Source organism: Symphalangus syndactylus, chromosome 1, assembly GCF_028878055.3.
Source record: "Symphalangus syndactylus isolate Jambi chromosome 1, NHGRI_mSymSyn1-v2.1_pri, whole genome shotgun sequence".
Lineage (NCBI taxonomy): Eukaryota > Metazoa > Chordata > Mammalia > Primates > Hylobatidae > Symphalangus > Symphalangus syndactylus.
In genome coordinates, this window is record NC_072423.2 from 65301906 (window position 1) to 65315460 (window position 13555).

A 13555-nucleotide genomic window follows, 5' to 3' on the forward strand; every position below is an offset into this window, starting at 1 on the left:
ATCTTGAAACTAAAGCTTTGAAGGATGTGTTAAGGCTTAAATCCAAAGAAACTTAGATTTAAGGCTGACATCTAAAGCAATTTTGTTGGATTGTCAAAACAAATGTTTTGGCTCTAGATGAGTCTAACAGAAATGAGATTGAAAATTTGACATTAAGAACTCCCTAATGGCCGGATGTGGTGGCTCATGCCTGTAATCCCAGCACTTTGGGAGGCCAAGCTGGGCAGATCACTTGAGGTCAGGAGTTCAAGACCAGCCTGGCCAACATGGTGAAACCCCATCTCTACTAAAAATATAAAAATTAGCCAGGCGTGGTGGCACGGACCTCTAATCCCAGCTACTTGGGAGGCTGAGGTACGAGAATCGCTTGAACCCAGGAGGCAGAGGTTGCAGTGAGCCAAGATCACGCCACTGCTCTCCATCCAGCCTAGGGGACAGACTGTCTCAAAAAACAAAACAAAACAAAAAAACTCCCTTGTGTTATTTCACTTTTCCAATAAAATGGAAAGTGCTTAATGCCAACATCTAATAACGAAGATAGTCATTAGCATTGTGCTTATTTTCAGCACTTGAATCAAGCTTGCGGTACTCACCATGATCTTTGGTTTAATGATAAAGTCCCTTTGCCCTCCAACCTGAACATGTTTCTTCATGAGACTGAAGTTATTAAAGCGGCAGATGAGCAGGCCACTACTGTTCGTTCTCAGATTAAAGTCAACATCTTCACAGAAATACCTAAATTGTAACCACAACAATAGTTTTCTTCGGCTGGCCTATCTCAACCATGATAACTATACACAGAGAAATAAATGTATGGCAAGATATTAGGAGCCTAAAATAATCAACCATGCTTTTGTGGAGCTGGCCCTCATAACACTGACCTGGAAAAACTCTTGACTTGGGCATTACAGCCTTTAAAGGAAGGGGAAAGTGAGATGATCTTTGTCCCAGCTATGTCACAGGTTTTAGGTATCCCTATGCAAAAACAGGACTATATTCCTATTTGATACACTCCGGCAGAACAGGAATGCAGAGGTGCTCCCAGCTTTAAATTTCTGGCTACAAGCAGGATGAGGCCTCTGTCAAATGTAAAACAGAAGTGAAAGCAGCAGCTATTCTATAACCGTAAGGTTGGTATAAGGACTTGATGGTTCCTGCCTTCTTGCTTGGCCGTCTCAGGTTTTGTAGGAACCTGGACATAACTTATTTGGGAGGCAAGGCCATGGCTACCCTGCTCATCCCCATCTGCTGCCTTTTCCCTACAGTAGGATTTCCCTGAATCCTACTAACATTCAGGAAAAGTGATTTCCTTCTGAGTCTGGAGGGTGAAGGAGGCTTAGTCTCAGATGTTTGTGGGTCCACACACGGACTTGAGTCAGTAGTTTTTGTGTCTTGAGTTCTTGTTGAATAATGAGATGGCTAAAGTGTTTTCTCTAAGCATTTCACATTGTAACCCCTGTTAAGGTCTAGGTCAGTTTGGTGATAAAGGGGCACACTTTGGGGCTTTTGATCCCCCTTTCTCCTTGCCCACATAAAGAGTCAGCTTCTCAATTGAAGACATACGAATAAAAGCATTACAGAGGCTAGAGCTGGGCAGAAGCAACCAGTAGATGCCAGGATTACCTGCATCCATGAGGCCTGACTTACCTGTTGAAGTCATACTGCACATTCTGAGTCAAGTCTATGTTGAGGAGAATGAAATCATGCACGTGACACCTAGAGAATGGGGCCTTTAGGCTCTGAGAAGTCAGCTTGCTGCTCCATTTCTGTATGCCCAAGATTGCATAGTGGACAATTTTTGGTGTGGCTTCAATGTGCTGCAAGACAGTCTTCAAGGACACATTCTTACTGGAAACTCCTATTTCCATGGGCTGGCTATGAAACATAGTTTATGTAAGATGTTGATAAATATTACGGAAGAGAGGATCATTTGTTAAGTCTCTACACACTACTCTATACCAGTAATACTCTCAAGGATAAAATTAACTGATTTACTTCGTATTAGCAAATGGAGAAGAATGTCAAGCCCAGTTTTCACACTGCCTGTCACTATTATAAAGAAACTGCCTTTTGGGGTGGGGCATATCACTTTTGGGCAAAGAAATAAATCCGGCCCCTGTGTCAGAGTGAACAATGAATAAAGAGTTGCCAAAGCAGAGGTAGCCGGAGGTTGGAAGCATAGTGGTATCCTTCCCAGTTCTGGTAATTGTGTATAACAAGGAATATTTGAAAATTTCACTGGCTTCAAATCCAAAATAGGAACAAGGACACAAAATCACAATGTTTGAGCTGGAAGGGGCTTAAAGGTCAGCTGGCACAGTGTTGCAATGGGAGTGCTATTGAATTTTGGGGGTTTATTGTGTTGGACTTCTTAAAATGTTTGGCATTCTCTGGTCCTCACAGATGCCCCTGACCAGCACCCCCTAGCAATGTGAGGGGGCACTACCCCAAGGAGAGAACCACTGATTTGGCCCAGGCGTAGTTTTACAGATGATGGACTTGAGATATGGAGAGGTGAGATGACTTTCCTTTTTCATACAGTTAAGAAGCATGACTGCGTGTGGTGGCTCACACTTGTAATCTCAACACTTTGGGAGGCCGAGGCGGGAGGATTGCTTGAGCCCAGGAGTTCAACACCAGACTGGGCAACATCTCTACAAAAAATTATAAACAAAAAACACAGTTGGGGCTAAAACCAGGTCTCCTGATTTGAGATGTCAGCAGTCTTTCTCCGTAAATCGTAGTGTCTCAACAGACTTTATTTTTGTTTTTTTGAGACAGAGTCTTGCTCTGTCACCCAGGTTGGAGTGCAGTGGCACAATCTCAGCTCACTGCAACCTCTGCCTCTTGGATTCAAGTGATTCTCTTGCCTCAACCTCCCAAGTAGCTGGGACTACAGGCACGCGTCACCACGCTCAGCTAATTTTTGTATTTTTAGCAGAGACGAGGTTTCGCCATGTTGGCCAGGCTGGCTGGTCTAGAACTCCTGGTCTTAAATGATCAGCCCGCCTTGGCCTCTCAAAGTGCTGGAATTACAGGCATGAGCCACCATGCCTGGCCTCAATAGACTTTAATAGCTAACCAATGCTGTGATCCCAGAATGGTCCAGGAATTTAATGGGCTACTGAATGTCTAAATAAAAGATTCCTAAGTCACCACAAAATGTTCTAGTGAGGGTTGTCTCATGGTTGACTGTTTTGCTCTGGAAAGCTGTCTCTCTCTCACTTACTTCCGTATGTAACTGTAGTCAAGAAATGTTTTGTCCTGTCTACAGCATTGTGTCATACACCCCCAGAACAGCTTGGAAGTCTACCTGGATGGCTCCTGAACACTGTGAATGTTCCATAGGACACATGAGTCATCCATCATGACGATGAAAGGCCAGACACACTGGCGTTTAATGCCTAGCTCCTCCAGGCGGTTTCTCTCCAGTTCTAGGTTGTGATATGATAGCTCCTTGATGAGGAACCTGGCAGCACCTGGAAGGCAACATAACCACATCTGCATATCCACACATCCTTCACTCAGGCTTGGCTGAAGCCCCACAGGCAGCTATATTCTCTCCACAGAATGCCTGTTCACATGGGAACCATGCAGGTGGGAGCCAACCAAATGTTCAGAGCAGTGGCTCTCAAACCAGTGTTACTGGGGAATCACTTTTAAATGTAGATTCTTAAGAGTCCATTACTAGAACTGCATTTGAGTAGGTATGGTGAAGGGGCAGAAACCAGAGATATCTTTGAGGATGCAAATGATATGAACCACACTTTGAAAGTATTGCAAGAATCCAGTTTCCCTCATAGGACAAAGGAATCCACATCTAGGAAATGCTGTTACTGTTTACTTCCTTGAAGCACGACAAGAGGCTCTCTCAGACTTGGAAGCAGCCACTCACATGTCCTGTACTAGGGAGTTAACTGGGCTGCAGTGAGTGGGTATGCCAATTCCACTGATATGTCCCCTGCTTTAGATACTTCAAGGAAACTGACAGCAGCTTCTTTTCTGAAGAAGACTCTGGAAACTGGCACCCTTTCCCTAGATCTGCCTTTTGCAAGAGGCAATATGGTATAGAGATTAAGAGAATAGACAGGAGCCAAACTGTCTGATTTTGAATCCTAATTCCACCACTTTCTAGCCATGTGACCCTTAACAAATTAAACCCATTGTGCCTTGGCTTCCCCACCTCTAAGAAGGCAATAATAATGGCAATCTCATAGGGTTTCTGTATGATGCTCAGGATAGCGCCTAGCACCCTCTAAGTACTTGGTGAATGTTAGTGATTATCAAGATGATAGTCAGGAATCAGCCAAATTTTATGAGTGGGCCATCCTAAAATGAAACAAAATGTAGGTGATAAATGAAAGAAAAGCTATTAAATCTATGGAAGAACCCAAAGCAGTGTGAACAGATCAAGGGTAAAACTGGGATTTAGGAAAATCTACCTTCCAAGAACATGTGTGTAATAGTTCACATTCTCAACATAACAAAGGCCGTATGAAAAGCCCGCAGCTAACATCATCATAGTCAATGGTGAAAGACTGAAAGCTTTTCCAAAACTGAGATCAGGAACAAGACAAGGATGCCACTTTTACCATTTCTATTTAACGTAATACTGGAAGTCACGGCCAGAGAAATTAAGAAAAAAAGGGCAACCAAAGAGGAAGGAAGTAAAATTATCTCTGTTCCCAGGCAACATACACATAGAAAACTAAAAATTCCACCAAAAATCCCCTTTAGAATGAATATGTGAATCCAGCAAAGATGCAGATGCAAAATCAACACCAAAATCAGTTGCATTTCTATACCTCAACCGTGAACAATCTAAAGGAAATCAAGAGTTCCATTTACAATAGCATCAAAAAGAATTAAAGACTTAGGAATCAACTTACTTACCTAAGGAGGCAAAAGACTTGTACAGTGAAAAGTACAAAGCATTGATGAAGGAAATTAAGGAAGACACCAATAAATGGAAAGACATGCTGTGTTTATGGATTGGAAGACTTGATACTAGATACCAGTGCTATCCAAAGTGATCCATAGCCTTAATGCAGTCCCCATCAAAATCCCAAAGACTTTGCAGAAATACAAAAATCCATCCTGTGATTCGTCCAGTATCTCAGGGGATCCCAAATAGCCAAAACAATCTTGAAAGAGAGGCAAAGTTAGAGATCTCACACTTACTGATTTCAGAACTTACTACAAAGCTATAGTAATGAAAATAGTGTGGTAGTTTTGATCTGGGCCTATAGAAAGCCCAGAAATAAACCCTCTCATATATGGTCAAATGATTTTTGACAAAGGTGCCAAAGCCATTCAGTGGGTAAAAGATGGTCTTGTCAACAAACACAGTTGGGGGCCGGGCACGGTATCTCACACCTGTAATCTCAGCATTTTTGGGAGACTGAGGTAGGAGGATCACTTGAGGCCGGCAGTTTGAGAGCAGCCTAAGCAACATAGACTCGTGTCTCTACAAAAAATTTAAAAATTAGCCAGGCATGGTGGCATACACCTATAGTCCTAGCCACTCAGGAGGTGGAGGTGGGAGGATTGCTTGAGCTCAGAACTTGGAGGCTACAGTGAGCTATGGTCGTACCACTGCACACTCTAGCCTGGGTGACAGAGCAAGACCCTGTCTTAAACAAAAAAACAAAATGGTGCTGGGAAAACCTGATAGTCACATGCAAAAGAATGAAGTTGGACCATTACCTTAGACCCTACACAAAAATTAACTCAAAATGGATCAAAGACCTAGACATAAAAGCTAGAACTACAAATCATTTAGAAGAAAGCATAGGGGAAGGCCTTGTGACATTGAATTTGGCAGTGATCTCTTACATATATCAAAAACAAAAGCTAAGAAGAAACAGACAAACTGGACTTCATCAAATAATAGAGTAAAAGGCAATCCATGGAATGGGAGAAAATCTTTTTTTTTTCTTTTTTGAGACGGAGTTTCACTCTTGTTGCCCAGGCTGGAGTGCAGTGGTACAATCTCAGCTTACCGCAACCTCCACCTCCCTGGTTCAAGTGATTCTCCTGCCTCAGCCTCCTGAGTAGCTGGAATTAACAGGCAAGTGCCACCATGCCAGGCTAATTTTGTATTTTTAGTAGAGACGGGGTTTCTCCATGTTGGTCAGGCTGGTCTTGAACTCCCTATTTCAGGTGATCTGCCCACCTCGGCCTCCCAAAGTGCTGGGATTACAGGTGTAAGTTACCGTACCCGGCCAAGGCAGTAAATTTTATGTTATGTGATTTTTACCAAAAATAAAAATAATGGTTTGTATATTTCATTTGCATATGTGTGTTGGCTTCTTTCTCCCCAAATTATTGCAAAAATGGCAAAACTAGTACTAAATAGTTTGGTCAGATCTAGGATGAGAAAACTTTCTCCTAAGGATCAGGCAGGCATAGAAGAAGGTCATATTCATATAGAAAAAGGCTTCAGTTAGTATGAGTATAGGTGGTTTGGGGGAGGCTGAAGGAACAGAAATATACAGAAGCCTTAATTCACTTGATATAAAGTGATAATAAACACAATTATATTCAAAACAAAACCATTTCTGAAAATATTTTAAGCCCATGTTAAGGCTGTTTGAAGTTGAAGGACATGAAAAGGCACAGAAAGGAACAAGAAGTGGAGAGACCTAAGAAGGAAGGGAGAGGCAGAGGCTAAGTTGGGAAGACAGTGGAGAAAGAGGAGACCCTGGAGAGAAGAAACATGTGGGTTCAAGAAAACTACTCAGGTCTTATCTGCCCTCCAGTCCAGCTCTAGGCTAGGTGTTATTACTTCCCTTTAAAATGGGAACAAGCAGCTCCTGACTTGGCACTGAGGCACCGACAGAAGCAGATGGGCCAAACTGTTTAGAACTACAGGGCAAGAAGTGTCCAGAAGAGCGCAGCTCTAAAACACTGGATTCAGTTAGAGATGTCCTGCCTGAGAAAGGAAAACGAAGGCATTCTGACATCTCCAGTCTCCACAGCTCTGTCATACATACAAAGCACTGGCCCCCTTCGAGAAATCAGCGCATTGCTCTTAAACCCCAGGAGGAAAGCAGGACTTCTTTCAGGCACATTTCTGTGTCATAGGCAGTAACGATGCTTCCACCTCCCTGGTTGTACAGCAGCCCGCTGTAACTTGCTACGTGCCTTAAAGATGAGATGATCTAGGGGCCCCTCCTGATCTGGGTGAACCATTAACGCTGCCTCTCCCTTAGACCATCATTTTTCTCATGGTTACATTCCTGCCCCAGAGTGCTCAGCTCAGGAACATTTGCAGCCTACATGGGGAAGAATCCCAAACTTTCCCAGGGTGCTCAGTACACCAGTGACTTCTTCCTTAATTACCAGCCCTGAGAGTTAATTCTGCAAAAGTGCAGATAAAGGGAAAAAGAAAACTCAAATTCAAGGAAGAGTCAAAAGGCTTTTTTTTTTTTTTTTTCGAAGAGTGGTGAGGAGGGCAGGACAATTTCTAGAGGCAGGGGAATCTGAAAGTTTCATGCCAGGGGAATGGAGCTCAGTTTATCTTCGAAGCCCTTCTCCCCACCCCAGGGGGGCCCCTTACCCACGCCTGCATTATTGAACATGCCGGGAAGCACCAGCATGATGTGGTTGGGCCAGTACTTGCGGTACAGAGGCATCTCATACTCTTTGACCACCAGGAGGTGAAGGTGGCTGATGCCCTCCATGGCGTGGAAAAGGTTTAGGAGTCCGTGCTCATGTCGACCACTGGAAGGAGTGAAAATAGGGCTCTTGACTGCGTTCAAATTCTGCTGAAAGGGAAAAAAACAGACCACAAAGGGAAATTAAAGCCTCTAGATTGAGGATGCTTAGAGAACTAGGTCTGGTGCCTGGCAGTCCAGATGCTCTCACCCACCTTGTCTGAAACCAGGGGCAGCCGCATGCTCTCCAGGTGCTTGCCCTGCTTGCTGAAGACAAAATGACTCTCTTTGGATTTGGGAATGATGAAATAGAGCTGAACCTCTTCTCCCAGCATAGAAGAAGAGAATGTGAAGGCATGAAGGGTGGAGTCAGACATCTATATTTGCAAAGAAGAAAGGGAGGGAATGTAAGTAAGCCCACAGTTTCCAAACTCCCAGGCCACTCCTTCAGGTTGTTATTAAGAGATGGAAACTAACATGAACTGGTAAGTGCCACCAGAGCAGGCTGTGAGCAGCCACATCTAAAAGGTTGATAAGGCAAACACTTCATTTAGGAGCTGCCACTGACATGACAGCCCACCATCTTGCACCTGCATAGCCTCAGTGGGAGAAGTACTTGTTGCCTGGCACTGCATTCTTTATGCTCTCAGAGCCACAGCTGCTCCATCTGGTGCAGAGGTCAGATATATCTGTGGGATGTCCTGCTCTGTATACATTCCCAAAGGTCCCCTGTTAATCGGATGGAAACACTTCTGCTCTATGCGGGTCAGATCAAATGAATATCCGCTTTCTAAATATCAGGTTTGACATTAAAATGCCTCTCCAGCCCCATCTTTCCAGGCTACAGTTAATGCTGAAGAGGTTCAATCATTTAGCCCAGAACTCTGGTTTCAGAAAAGAGACCATTTGACTCACTGAAGCCAAATATAAATCTAACCTACATTTAAAGTGCTGAAGAGTTCACATTTTTTCAGTAACCTATCTCAGTGAATAATTATATAATAGGTCTTTTCATGCTTTTAATGTGGATAAGATTTGGCTTAATAAAAGGATACCATCAATTTTCATCAGCAACTAGAATCAAAGTAGGTTTCCCAATGGTTTTAACCAAAATACTATATTTCATAGAAAAATAACATTACACTTCTTCCCTTAATTCTAGTTTATTCTGCCTCAGAAATGTGGGAATATACTACTTAGTACTGTAGTCACAAAGAAACTTTATGAATAGAGGGTTTCTAATAAAGAGATTTTCTAAAAACCTATAATCTGTAGACCAGGGGACTTGGGTCTTCTATATTCTATAAAGCTTTTATGAGCTTATTTCAAAGCAGCTCACCAAAAGTTTTCAGTAACACCAAGAAAATAAATGGGATATAAAAGGTAACTCGTATTAGAAGGGCAGAATGATTCGATCAGTTTTTTAAAGTATATCCTTTCTAGTACTCATTTGTATTTCAGGATGAGATGTGGGAAAAGGGTAACGACCTGGCCCTGAAGAGCAGAAACAGGTTTAGGGGAGTCAGTATGGCCTACCAGAAGCAGGAGTTGTTTCTGTGTGTTCAGAGCCAAGTCATAAAAATAAAGATGAATTTGGGGAAGTAAGCTCTGGATATTACTATCATTTGTTACCTTTCCATCTTTTGTGCTTAAAAATGCACTAGCCAAAAAGAAGCCACATACTAAGGATTATTGACCCATGTTTTTCATTCCTATGTCTCAGTTCTCACTGCATAAAACAAACTGACTTCACTGGCCAAGCCACCCCACGCAGGTGTGAGAATATGACTATGTTGGTGCAAATCAACAGACTTGTTAGAATCACAGCTCAAAGGGCACACCCTGTGGATCTGAGATAATAGTGCCATTTTAGTAAGTGATCCAAAGGGAAGAGGGGGAAACCCTTTTATCAAATATACTGTAATATATGGATTGCAAATAAACATCTCAGCTACTTCCTAACCTAAACATGACACATGTAACCATCTGAAGAAGTAATTCAAGATACTAAAACTAGGCTGCCTCCTCTCCCTCCCACAATCCAAATAAACCCAACATTCATTTAATTATCGCTTCATGCATTGTGCTTTTTTTTTTTTTTTGAGACGGAGTCCCACTGTCACCCAGGCTGGAGTGCAGTGGCGTGGTCTTGGCTCACCGCAACCTCTACCTTCCAGGTTCAAGCGTTTCTCCTGCCTCAGCCTCCTGAGTAGCTGGGATTACAGGCATGCACCACCACACCTGGCTAATTTTTTGTATTTTTAGTAGAGACGGGGTTTCACCATGTTGGCCAGGATGATCACGAACTTCTGACTTCAGGTGATCCGCCCGCCTCGGCCTCCCACAGTGCTGGGATTACAGGGTGAGCCACTGTGCCCGGCCTTCATGCATTTTTCTCACCAACGAGTGACTCCTTCTTATGAGTAAACTATCCTTTACCAGAGACCTGAAACTAGGGGCCTTATTTTTTATCCCTCCACCCCCCACCCTTACATACAAAATCCATACTGGGTGACAGAGGGCAAGGGCGAAGGCGGGATGGTACCTGGGAGGCAGAGGTGAAGTCCATGTACTGGCGGCACTGTTCACAGTGGTGAAAGGTGTTATAGGCTGCATATTTGGTCAGCATTATGGACACAGTTTCCCGTTTCCTGGGCTCTTCAACTTTGGATTCCTTTATCACTTCTGTGTATAAAGGGGCAAAAAGCCATCCCACGAGATAACACATTTTCCCTATGCCTGGAAAGAAAAGTCCCCTTTTCCCCAAAATGACTTTTCCATGTATTCTGTAATTTATGCCCTAAGAAACAGTTATGGAAATTTAAAAAATGATGTGCATAAAGAGCGAAAGAAAAGTGAGATGTAAGGCGCCCTGAGTTAAGTGTCCCCTTGATCCGGAGAGGAGGAGAACTTGGCTGATTGCACTGACCTTGTTTGACCCCTGCCAGCTTCTCAGTATACACCAGGCTCATCAAACTGTACTTGGGGTCATGCACACTGACATCAAAAGGCATTTTACTGAAGCTCTCGATGTCAGGCCAGGGCTCTCCCTCTGACTGGCTCACTTCACTGCTTTCACTGTGATCTAGGAAAAGAAGGAAATGTGCAGAGGGCAGGTGACTGGCCTCCCTCTTCCCCATGTGTGAGAGAGAATGGCTTTTATGGGACATAGAGCCCAGATGGGTGGACAAAGGCATTTCTGAAAAATGAGCTCCCCTATCCCAATAGAGGAGGCAGAATTGTTCACACCCATGCTGAGAGGAACATTTGCCCTCACTGGCCCCCAGCATTCGTCTCTGCAGACCCAATTCACAAACTCTGGCATCTGTAAGATAACCTACTCTCCACCAGGCAAAATTTCCTTAAAAGTTTAATTTTGGATGATCTTATTTCTGTCTTGAGATTTTAACTGTGGGGTGTTAATATACTGACACCCAAGAGATTTTAGGATGCACTGAGCAAGATTCCCAATGTCTTATGCACATTAGAATCAGCTGGGGAGCTGGTAAAAATTCCCACACTCAGGCCACACATCCCAGAAATAGTTCAGTTAGAATGTCTGACTGCCCAGGATCCAGTCATATTGTTTAAGGCTCCTCAGAGTGTTCCAATATGCAGTCACGGTTGAGAGCCAGTAGACCTGGGTGTGAATCCTGGCCCTGCCCCTTACAACGTCACACCTTCAGGCACTGTACTTAACCCTGAGTCCCCAGATTATTGTAAGCATTAATGCAGCCTCAACCACCTGGGATCAAATGATCCTCCCACCTCAGCCTCCTGAGTAGCTGGGACTACAGGCACGTGCCACCATGCCCAGCTAACGTTTCTGTAGAGGCAGGGTCTTACTGTATTGCCTAGGCTGGTCTTGAACTGCTGAGCTCAAGCGATCATCCTGCCTCAGCCTTCCAAAGTGCTGGGATTGCAGGCGTGAGCCACCATACCAGACCCTTTTCTTTTTGTTTTTGGAGACCGGGTCTCACTCTGTCACTCAGGCTAGAATGCAGTGACGCAATTTAAGCTCACTGCAACCTTGAACTCCTGGGCTCAAGGAATCCTCCCACTGCAGCTTTCTGAGTAGCTAGGATTGCAGGCGTGTACCATCACACCTGGCTAGAGTTTTAAAATTTTTGTGAGAGATGGGGTCTCCCTGCTGCTCAGGCTGATCTCAGACTTCTAGCCTCAAGCCATCTTCCCACCTTGGCCTCCCAAAGCATAGGGATTACAGGTGTGAGCCACCCTGCCCAGCCAGAGATGGTACATTTAAAGTGCCAAGACATGCTGGACATGGTGGCTCACACCTGTAATCTCAGCATTTTGGGAGGCTGAGGCAGGCAGATCATTTGAGGTCAGGAATTCGAGACCAGCCTGGGCAACCCCATCTCTACCAAAAATACCAAAATTAGCTGGGTGTGGTGGCACGTGCCTGTAATCCCAGCTACTCAGGAGGCTGAGAATCACTTGAACCCCGGAGTCGGAGGTTGCAGTGAGTTGAGATCGTGCCACTACACTCCAGCCTGTGTGACAGAGTAAGAGTCTATCTCAAAAAATAAATAAATAAATAAAATAAAGTGCCTAGAGAGTTGCAGGCACACAGCTGGTGTCTAACAGATATTTTTTATGATTGGCCAGGTGCAGTGGCTCACACCTGTAATCCCAGCACTTTAGGAGGCCGAGGTCGGTGGATCACCTAAGGCTAGGAGTTTGAGACCAGTCTGGCCAAAGTGGTGAAACCCTGTCTTTACTAAAAATACAAAAAATTAGCTGGGTGTAGTGGTGCGTACCTTTAATCCCAGCTACTTGGGAGGCTGAGGCAGGAGAATCGCCTGAACCCGGGAAGCAGAGGTTGCAATGAGCTGGGATCGCACCACTGCACTCCAGCCTGGGTGACAGAGCAAGACTCCATCTCAAAAATAATAATAATAATAATAATAATAATAATAATAATAATGTGCCAAGACAGTCGCAGGCACACAGCTGGTGTCTAACATTATATTTTTTATTAGTGGCCAGGTGCAGTGGCTCACACCTGTAATCCCAGCACTTTGGGAGGCTGAGGTGGGTGGATCACATGAGGTCAGAGTTTGAGACCAGCCTGGCCAACATGGTGAAACCTCACCTCTACTAAAAATACAAAAATTAGCCAGGCATGATGGCGTGAGCCTGTAATCCCAGCTACACAGGAGGCTGAGGCAGGAGAATTGCTTGAACCCAGGAGGCAGAGGTTGCAGTGAGCCGAGATCACACCACTGCACTCCAGCCTGGATGACAGAAACTCCATCTTAAAAAAAAAAAATATATATATATATATATATATATATTATTATTAATAATAAAGTGTATAAGATGAAAAAGTAGCTTAAGACAACTTTCAAAGGGAGAAAAGAAACTTTCCAAAAAAGGCTAAAGATTGGAGGTACAGCTAATATCTTTTTAACACATATAATACATTTATTTTTATATCCCTGAACTAAAGTCTGCACTTTCAAGCCTAGTTTAGTTTTTAAAAAGGTGTCACTGTGCCTCTTGAGAGCACCGTTGCATTAACCTGCACTAAAATGAGGGAGAAGGAAGAAAGCCAAACTAACAGTGTTTCTTACTACAAAGGTCAAACAGGCTGTAACAGACTCTCACAGCTCACCGGCACGGAGTTAAGAGTCAAGATCACTGTAGCATGATCTGAGGAAAAAAATCAAAGGCATCACTGTTGTGGTGCCAGCGAGCCTGGCGGGAGAGCTGGCAGAAGGGCAGGCCTCAACTCCCAGTCTGCTTGGCTCTGGCTTTGCCCTTCTGGCTCAGCTCTTTCTGGGGGCCTTGGGGTGTTTTGAGGCCAACCTGGTGGGCCCGACGATCTAGTGCAGCTTAGCTGGGAAAAAAACAAGGAGATGTAGATGGGAAGA

The 13555-nt window shown here is 44.1% G+C and overlaps 2 protein-coding genes across 8 annotated transcripts in view; one reads left to right on the forward strand and one right to left on the reverse strand.

Moving 5' to 3' along the window:
- Nucleotides 1-6288, forward strand: part of ESCO1 (establishment of sister chromatid cohesion N-acetyltransferase 1) — a 69500-nt gene extending 63212 nt beyond the window's left edge. For 3 of the 4 annotated variants that reach the window (XR_010121210.1, XR_010121214.1, XR_010121215.1), the window contains exon 11: nucleotides 2404-6288. The gene's annotated coding sequence lies outside the window, so the exon portion shown is untranslated. The remainder of the gene's footprint in view (nucleotides 1-2403) is intronic. The other variant, XR_010121211.1, reaches the window with a different exon arrangement.
- GREB1L (GREB1 like retinoic acid receptor coactivator) overlaps nucleotides 1-13555 on the reverse strand; it is a 305634-nt gene that overhangs the window by 8214 nt on the left and 283865 nt on the right. For 3 of the 4 annotated variants that reach the window (XM_055236525.2, XM_055236517.2, XM_055236511.2), the window contains 7 exons: nucleotides 10588-10743; nucleotides 10204-10343; nucleotides 7874-8035; nucleotides 7562-7766; nucleotides 3314-3479; nucleotides 1648-1875; nucleotides 594-735 (listed from right to left, as the gene is read on the reverse strand). In XM_055236525.2, the coding sequence (XP_055092500.2) occupies nucleotides 594-735; nucleotides 1648-1875; nucleotides 3314-3479; nucleotides 7562-7766; nucleotides 7874-8035; nucleotides 10204-10343; nucleotides 10588-10743 (1199 nt within the window). Of the gene's footprint in view, nucleotides 1-593; nucleotides 736-1647; nucleotides 1876-3313; nucleotides 3480-7561; nucleotides 7770-7873; nucleotides 8036-10203; nucleotides 10344-10587; nucleotides 10744-13555 lie in introns of all 4 variants that reach the window. The other variant, XM_063640602.1, reaches the window with a different exon arrangement.